We start from the raw sequence: 9389 nt of genomic DNA, 5'->3' as shown, positions 1-9389 counted from the left end.
ATATTTTCTCAACCGCATCTAATTTCGAGTTCCAAATTTGACAGACATTTTACTAGGCTTTAATGTGTTAAGATATACCAATAGATACACGCTCTTACTATCTGCTCTACTATCTATTTATAACTATAATTGCATAAGAATAAGCATTAAGGTTTTTTTACAACGTTTTAAAAGGTGTCGACAGCTGAGCCTAATCGTCACAACTGCCGAAATTCTCGCGGTGCATCATGGTATATGTGATTTCCTCGAAACCATCATTGGAATTCAAAGAAAACTTGTTGCAGATTATCAGCTGCGAGGAGTCTAAGCCAAAACTTGCATGTCCTGTTACGTGTATCCAACCAACCGCACCCTTCGTTTGAGACTTGTGTGAGGTTGCTAGACGATTCCTTTGAATTTTTCAGGAAAAATGGGGCTCAAGAGAGAAGTAGTTGTCAGATTGTGATGTGCATTCTTGCGTTTGGTGGCCGTAGGCAGAGGTTACTTTTAGATGTGGTGATGTCAGCAACTGCGCTAGGGATGTTCATTGCTTCACAAGAAGAATGATCCAAGTCCGCCTCTGACTAACCTTCACAAGCCGTTTTGGAATCACGATTGATCACGTCATTTTGTGAGACCCTGTGTTTTACTGTTGACCGCGGTGGACGCTTCGTTGCAAGCATCCCGCGTACACAACTAGAAGGTTGAGGTAGCCAAATGTGCGCTGCTTGGAGAAGGATCAGCGGGTCGGTAAAATTGTTTCATGCTACGCACCGAGGCTGCCGCAGCAGGGTTGATTGCGACTGCCACAATCCACTGTCACAAAAGACAAACCAACAAGGATTTCCTGGAAGATAATTCGCTTTCGTGAGATTGGAATTTGAAATTTTCTATGCGATCTGATTGTTTTGGTGCGGTTCTAGTTAAAAATTATCCATGAGAGATACTCACCAATTGCAAGGGAATGATACAACATTTATACGGCAGTCTGATTTTGAGATGAAGCCATTCTGAAGTGCTAAATGTTAAGGGAAAAGGTTAAACGCGGCAGTGGATTTTCTGCATGGAAATCCAACGAACAGATGAGAATGAAATTAAAAATTAAGAACGATAGTTTGCTAGTGATGAATGAATTTTGCAGTTGTGGGGCTATAGGGGGAGACGAATTGCATTAGGGGTTTCTCTTTCAGTCTTGTTGGTGCAAGGCCTTGATTGCTCTGCCGTGCCGTTGCTGTGCTGTGCCAGCCTCTCCGATCGCCATGGTACTCTTGGCCCTCCTTCAGCCTCTGAAAGCGTTGATTTAATTCTTCTAACCCTATTTTCTAGCTCCTTGTGCGTACTGGTTTTTCCTCCATTTCTTCACCTCGTGAGCCATGGTGAGGCCTGCAAGCTTAAAATGGGGGTGGTTTAGGGTTTTGAAGTTGGTTGATGATGAGGAAGTTTGAGTCGTGTTCTGAGTTCTGTTTCTCTTGTGCGTTTTAGGCTCGTGGTTTGAAGAAGCATCTGAAGAGGCTCAATGCGCCCAAGCATTGGATGCTTGACAAGTTGGGTGGTGCCTTCGTGAGTTCCTAGCCCTTGACTTCCCACCTATCTCTGCATCCTCATTTTTTAAAATCCTTTTATAGGTGGCATTCTGTGGAATGAATCGCCCACCTACCTTCTGGTGTTCAAATAGCAACTGATTTACGTGGGGAGCAAGCTACATTATTTTTGCAATTAGCTGAACTTGTAGATCAGTCATACGTAATCCGTTGTGAAAATACGATTTTTTTGGGTCATCCCTGTTTTCAGAATCAATCTAATTTCAATTAGCACTGCCTTGTCAAACTTCTCGTGGTTGAGAAGGCACTAATGATATTGATTTTACTTTAGGCCCCCAAGCCCTCTCCTGGACCCCACAAGGAGCGGGAATGTCTGCCATTGGTGGTTATGTTGAGGAACAGGCTGAAGTATGCATTGACCTACCGAGAAGTAGTAGCCATTGTCATGCAGCGCCTCATCTCTATTGATGGCAAGGTCCGCACTGACAAATGCTACCCTGCAGGTTTCATGGGTAAGTTTTTTTGCAGTCTTATTGAAAGTTTCTTTTTAGATATATGCTTTTTGGAATCATGAATGTTTGTTTTTATGAATTTATGTATGGGGATAAACTTGGGTCATGCAGACTGATCGTCTTTTACTCATACACGATTTGAAGCGTAGTCTCGTAGCACTGGATAACCCGTTTCATGCTCTCAATACAGATGTCATCTCTATTGCCAAGACCAACGAGAATTTCCGTCTGTTGTATGATAATAAGGGTCGTTTTACCCTTCACCACATCAGTGCTGAAGAAGCCAAGGTAATATTTGTGTTTTAATAACTTCGAACTGGTTTCGGCATTCCAATTCTATGGTTTTGAGTGTTTGCAGTCCATTTCTTCTGCTTCATTTTTATTCTATTCATGTAGTAGGGCTGGGATCTGAGTTCTCATCTTACGTTCCATCGATTAATTTGAGCGCAGTACAAGCTTTGCAAAGTGAGGGCTGCTCAGTTCGGAGACAAGGGTGTTCCCCATGTCACCACCTTCGATGGTCGCACCATCAGGTATTGTTTCATTATTGCGAGAGCGTATACGATATTTTGCAAATTGTTTTCGTCGTTTTAACATTAAATATTATCGTCTTGTGTTAGTACTGTGTTTACCGTTGACTTGCATTGTGTAGTCAGTTATGCTAATATAACACATGTATTCTATGGCAGGTACCCAGACCCTCTCATCAAGGCTAACGACACAGTGAAGATCAACCTTGAGACAGGAAAGGTTGTTGAGTTCATTAAGTTCGACATTGGTAATATTGTGATGGTTACCGGTGGGCGAAACAGAGGGCGTATTGGTGTCATCCATCATCGTGAGAAGCACAAAGGTAGTTTCGACATCATTCATGTGACAGATGCCATAGGAAACCAGTTTGCCACACGGATGGGTAATGTGTTCACCATTGGACAGGGCACAAAGCCTTGGATCACTCTTCCCCGTGGAAAGGGTATCAAGCTCAGCATTGTGGAGGAGGCCAAGAAGCGCAAGGCTACCGAAAAGCAAGCTGCTTAGATTGTATCAGTTGGCTTTTCTTGCAATTTTGGTAATTGCTTGTGTAGGTCGCTTTCTTTATGCCTTGGAAGAAGTAAAAAATTTATGCTTTTTATTTATAATTCAATTGTTCATTATGCTTGCACTGTCGCCGTAGGTGTACCTGCAAATAAGGATGCAGATATACACATAAGGAAATTCAAGCATTCTTTTCATTCACGACTTGAAGTGGGCCCAAGATTCTAAGTGTTGAATTGTTTTTGCACACTTCGTTTAATTTAAAATAATTTCCTTGAAAATGGTCTGTGGTTCTATGAAAAAGAATGACATAACACCAATTTCTTCGGATACTGTAACTTTTAATTGAGATTATGAGTGGATATGAAGGAATGTGACATCTACGACAAACTCAATTTAGGCCTATTTTTAATAGAAAAGTAACTGAGTCACCAAGTCAAAGCGAAGTTTACGACGATGGTTTCAGCCGCTACTACATCGTCGTCTCCATGATGGTCCCATGGTCTCACAAGTCTTTGTACAGTACTGACATATCTAGACATAATTGTACGGACGGATGGTCGTTGAAGGCAGACGGTTAAATTTGTAATCGTCGTAATGTTACGAGCCATATTTGGCTCCAAATAGGTTATGACCAGCTACAACACTTCTGATGCTACGAGTTTCTTAGGCTTAGGATTCCGGATGCAATGAACCGGCCTGCTGAGAGTCGTTTGTGTTCTTCGGCCATGTAGCCCTACTCAGGTGAGCTGGACCAGAGTGTGGAGCTAGTGAGTTCAAAGCCTACCGAATCCTTTTGAGAGAACACTTGGTGTGCCATGCTCTTGGAAGATTAAGAGATCCTGAGTGTACTTGGTGAGTAGTACTCACAATGTAAGATAATTGTTGATAAAGGAGTAAAAACTATCTCTAGCCAATTACTTCAGACTTGTAAGAACTTAACATGGTTACTGAAAGTTAGAATGTGTTTTCAGGAGAAGGGAACAAGTTGGAAGGAGGAGCAAAATACAATACATGGAGATTAAATGTGAAGGTCTTGCTTAGGTACAAGAATATGTGAGAAATAGTTGAAACCAAGACCCTACTTATAGCCTTTTTAATTCAATTGGAAGAATATAGTACATCAAGTATACTTTTATCAACTAAAAAAAAAAAACATTTGAAGATACAAATTTTGTCAATAAATAACAATGTTGAGGATATAGTAATTGAGCATGATGATCCAACCAATGCTTGAGTAGTATTGCAAAACAAATTTTAGTCAAGTAATGTATCCTAATTTTTATTGCTATCTATCAAATTATATATCATGAGACTAAGAGAGGGAGGATTAGTAGAAGAATACTCGAGAAATGCTTGAGATATTAAGAAAAGATTGATTGTTCTTGGACAACTAATATTTGATAATACTTTAGCTTAGCTTATACTCAATGGACTCTCTTGAAGCTTCGAAGGTATGGTACAATCAATTTTTGCATCAAACATTTTGCCAAATTTTTCATTAGTATTATCTAATCTCTTCACAAAGGCATACCAAATAGAACTATAAAACAAACAATTTAGAGATGAAGAAGCTCTATTTACTGAATTTAATTCACTCCAAACACAAGGAAGAAGAAGAAGAAGAAAAGCTTACAAAAGATGACCTAATAATTTTAAAAAGAGGTTGTATAGAAGTCAAGAGAGTTTCACTAGATAAGCACAACCAAATGCATTACAATACCAATGACCTACTCCTTCTATTCCATTTTGATGCTAGAAATGCAAAGACTATAATCACATAGTTTGTTATTGCTGCTAATAATTTAAAAATCAGCTTGTATAACATAAAGACATGCACAATATCAAATTTTCATTTTATATTAATTCAAAAGTCAATATAATTGAAGGAAGAGAGAAGATTGAGATTTTAATGAGTAATAATAAAAGAAAATATTGAAGTTGCTTTCACTAAAATTTATAAGTTATTTCAACAACAACTACAAGACGAAAGATTCATATAACAAGAAGAAAAGTTCATAAAATAGTAGATATTGGTACTACCACCCTATACACATGTTTACATGGTGGAATGAACCTTTTAAAAACCTTCTATGTTCCAATCCTAAAATAGAAGCTTAATTTGTTTAGTTGTTTCATTAATTTAAGATATATAATTAAATTTTGTGATAAGAATTATTGGATCTTAAACAATGATGTTGAAAAAAAAAACTTTAATCATTGATAAATGTAATCCAAGCAATGGATTGTATATGATTCTTAATTTGAATCCGTTTCTAAATTCAAATGAAAGTAAAGAATCAATAAAATTGTAGTACCAATGTTTTAGATATTTAAATGATATTAGTCTTTGTCAGTTGTCAAAAAAAGATAAAATATAAAGATAACCGAGATTAGAATTTTTGAAAGATATTTGTAAGGATTGTTTAATTAAGAAGCAATACAAAGAAAGATTTTTAAAAAGTACTACTTATACATCATCTAAATTATCTATATTACATCTAAAATTATTATATGTCAATTTAGTTAGATCTTTATCTACACCATCATTGTAAGGATTAAAATATATTTTTGTATTTATTAATGATTATTTTAAAAAATCTTACATATCTTTCATTCAATTAAAATCTAAGACATTTGAGAAATTTAAACATTTGAAAGAAATCATGAAATAAGAAATTAGATAAAAAATAAGAAAATTCATATTACATTGAAAAGAATAATTTATGTTAAGAGAAATCAAGACCTATTTTGACATTCATAGAATTCAAAGATAAGAAATTTAAGTACTTACATTAGAATAAAACAAAATATCTAAAATTAAAAATTAAAGAATATTAGAATAAATAAAAAATACCATTTTTGAATGAAAACTATAAAGATACTTGTAGAGTGAGACTTTTAATATTTCCAATTTCTTTATTAATCAAAGTCCAACTATAAAAAATTTTAGATAGTCACCTAAAAAATAAATAGTAGCAAAAAACTAGATGTAAGTTTATTAAAAATCTTTGGCTATTTTTTTTCTATATATTTTTTTAAAAAAAAGAAATAAATTAAAAAAAAAAGACAATTACATGTTTGTTGATAGAATATGACTATAGTAGAAAAATCTTTAGATTATTTGATTATCATAAAAAAATTATGTATAAAGATATAGTTTGTTTGTTTAGTCTAAAACATGTACTTTTAAAAATCTCATATCAAAAACCTAAATGAGCCAAAAATAAAAAAAAATAAAAATTCAATTTAAAAACTACTATGCAATGATTATTAAAATTGATGAAGAATCATTGAGTTAAGACATAACATTGCAAGATTCAAAGTAGAATGTAATTATTTAATCCAAAAATTAAATTGAAGAAAAATTGAACATGAATATTATTGCAAACATACATATTTATCTATAGTACAAAGTTAGATAGAAGTAAGTAAAAGTAAGTAAATTTGGAAACATGTAGAAATATTTTTAGAAGCTTTACAAATGTGGATTTGACTTTATACATGTTTGTAGGTAATTGATAGATTGAAAATTAGGCTAACAAATTTTCCATATGATATATATGTAAGACACTTGTCTTGCAAGTTCGATACATGTTGAAGGTCCTATAAAATGATATCATGTAGCTTTTAGTTAGATAGTATATATTGAAATGATATCATGTAGCTTTTAATTAGATAGTATATATTTGTAACTTATAAATAATTCTAAATTCTAATAAATAATTAAATAGTCAAAAAGACTTTTTAACATCAATATATTTATAGTAAAATAACTTAAATCTATGTTTTTGATCAATCCACCAATTAAGATATATTGATAGGATTCATATGGCTTTAAATGAAAAAGCCAATTAAAAAATTTGTACAACCATGTAATATTTGTTCAAGATCGTAAATTTGTTTCTATCAATCTTATTGATTTTTTATCTATTATTTATATTAAAATAACTATAATCTTTTGTTTCTATGGATTTATTATAGATTTTAAGCTCAAATGGCTTTGTATTTGTGATAGTAGATTGTATTAAAAAAATGGCATATTTTGTATTATGTACAAAAACTATCACATATAAAAGAATAATTATTATTATTTTTATAATATTTATTACTATCATGGATCACCAAAGAATATTTTTTTAGATAGAAGGATTCAATTTATATCAAGATTTTAGAGAAATTATTTTAAGATATTGAAGGCCGATATAAAACTATCTTTGACTTTCTATCTTCAAACTAATGGAAAAAAAAAATTTATGAATTAAGTTTTAGATTAGTATTTGAAATGTGCTATTAATTAGTATTAAAATGATTGAACAATTATTTTACTATAGTTAAAATGATTGGATAATTTTTTTAATATAGTTTGCTTATAATAATATAATATATTTATTATTCAACAAATACCTTTCTATGTTAATTATGATTATCATTTATAATTTGATATTTTTAATTTTTTAAAAATAGATAATTCTATAGTAGAAGATTTCATAAAATGCTTCTTAGAGCTACATGTAACAATGAAGGAACAATATAATAAAGCTCAAGAATAATAAAAAAAATCAATAAAAATACTTACTTCAAAGAATAACCTTCATTCTATGTTGGTGATAAGGTATGATTACTTTGTCATAGTATCAAGATTATTTGTTCTTGTGATAAGTTATATTACCTTAGACTTAGATAATTTTTTATTTGTAAACAAATCAATTCAGTTGCTTATTAATTACATCTACCTAAGTCTATGAAGATCCATTATATATTCTATGTATATCTTTTTGAGCCATATAAGATAGTGGATATACCAAAAAGAAGACAAATGCCATCGCTCCATGTAGAAGTACATAATAATAAAGAATTTCAAGTTGAAGAAATTGAAGACTTAAGATAGTACAAAAATAGATTGAAATATCGTATACATTGGTATAGATATGATATTAATAAATATATATAGAAGCTAAGAATCTTATAAATGTAGCAAAGATAATATTTTTTTATAAAAATCTATTAAAACTAAGATAATAGATGTTTATAGTGAGAGACAAGTAATTTTGGCTACAAAAAAATACAAGGTTCAGTGAAATTGTGTTCTATCTTCTATCTTTATTTGTGATCTTTTTGTACTTGTGATACTTAAGAGATAAAAGATCAAAAACCAATTATCAAATACATGAATCTTAAAGAAAAAAAATCTCAATATAGTCTTATGTTACTAAAAAAATACTAAAAAATTACTCAAAGATGGTAATATATTGAATTAAAATGGCTATTACCAAAGACAAAAAGATTAGAAAGTCTTGAAATAAGACTAAAGATTAAAAAGACATTAATAAGAGTGAAGAAGACTTCACTCTTGCTTCCATATATTCTTTCTAATTAGGGGATATATGGTGATATTCTATAGGACCTCCAACACATGTTGACTTTGCTAGATACATGATTTAATTTGCAAGGTAAGTTATCTATATATCCACCATATAATTAGTTTGTTCTTTAAGCTATTAATATATTTTTATATAGTATGATTTTCTATCTAAAAATATATTAGATATTTAACTATAAAAAGTTTATCTTTAACATATTAATCAAGCTTTAATAAGTGATTTATTATAAATCATTTAGTATCTTAGAAATCCTAACAGATGCTCTAAATCCCAATTTATAAGCACTCAAGTACTATTTTCTTCATATCTCAAAAAATCTAAATTTAAAATACTAATAAATTTGATATATAGCTCTAAAACATAATAATGTATATATATTTGAAAAATTTCAGGTAAAGATTTATTCCAATACTTCAAATATGGCTAAAATCAAATCCCTCATGAAATTGATTTACTAACAAACTTAAATTTAAAAACACTATCTTCAAGAAATTAATGCTCTTCTAAATAAATTCTAAATACTTTTTTTTATATATAAAATGTAGGTTTTTAAACCAACTTTCTAACTATATAATCCAATCCTCAAAAACTTTTTATTTACATGCACTATGCTCCAAAGAGTGACAATAGGTACAAAATCAATACCTTGACTTTAAGCACCTATATTTGTCATGGATATATACATTTATCTCAATAATTACTTTTATGATTAAGTAGAAGTAAATAAATATAGATTAATTTTATAAAATCTTTTAGAAAAACTTTCTAAAAGCTTCTTAGATATGGCTTTGACTTTGGATGTATTTGTAGGTTAGAAACTTGGTCAACAAGCTAATGACATGTGGATAGCTTATAGAACAATTCAACTCTATATAATAGCTTGTGAAACAAGCTAACCATGTGGCACATATATAGATAATTTGCCTTGTATGTTAAGA

At 31.3% G+C, this 9389-nt stretch overlaps 1 protein-coding gene across 2 annotated transcripts; it reads left to right on the top strand.

Annotated features, from left to right (window-relative positions):
• Positions 1 to 1172: 1172 nt before the first annotated feature.
• On the top strand, positions 1173 to 3171 carry LOC112277104 (small ribosomal subunit protein eS4x). Of its 2 annotated transcripts, none has more exons than XM_024509067.3 (6): positions 1173 to 1241; positions 1462 to 1539; positions 1852 to 2032; positions 2223 to 2320; positions 2483 to 2565; positions 2722 to 3171. In XM_024509067.3, exons 1-6 carry the CDS (start codon positions 1239 to 1241, stop codon positions 3068 to 3070), a joined length of 792 nt encoding a protein of 263 aa, XP_024364835.1. In that variant the 5' UTR covers positions 1173 to 1238; the 3' UTR covers positions 3071 to 3171. The 2 variants fall into 2 exon arrangements, with proteins under 2 accessions (XP_024364835.1, XP_024364836.1); XM_024509068.3 differs by having other exon boundaries at positions 1173 to 1355.
• Positions 3172 to 9389: the final 6218 nt, after the last annotated feature.

The sequence above is a fragment of the Physcomitrium patens genome, chromosome 25 (assembly GCF_059467195.1).
Source record: "Physcomitrium patens ecotype Gransden chromosome 25, ASM5946719v1, whole genome shotgun sequence".
NCBI lineage: Eukaryota > Viridiplantae > Streptophyta > Bryopsida > Funariales > Funariaceae > Physcomitrium > Physcomitrium patens.
Note: the sequence above shows the minus strand (reverse complement) of the source record. Positions and strands in the feature narration are given on the sequence as shown.

Coding starts and splice junctions, on each gene's coding strand:
- LOC112277104 (XM_024509067.3), top strand. Junction 1,540..1,851: donor ACAAGTTGGGTGGTGCCTTC/GTGAGTTCCTAG, acceptor ATTTTACTTTAG/GCCCCCAAGCCCTCTCCTGG. Junction 2,566..2,721: donor TTCGATGGTCGCACCATCAG/GTATTGTTTCAT, acceptor ATTCTATGGCAG/GTACCCAGACCCTCTCATCA.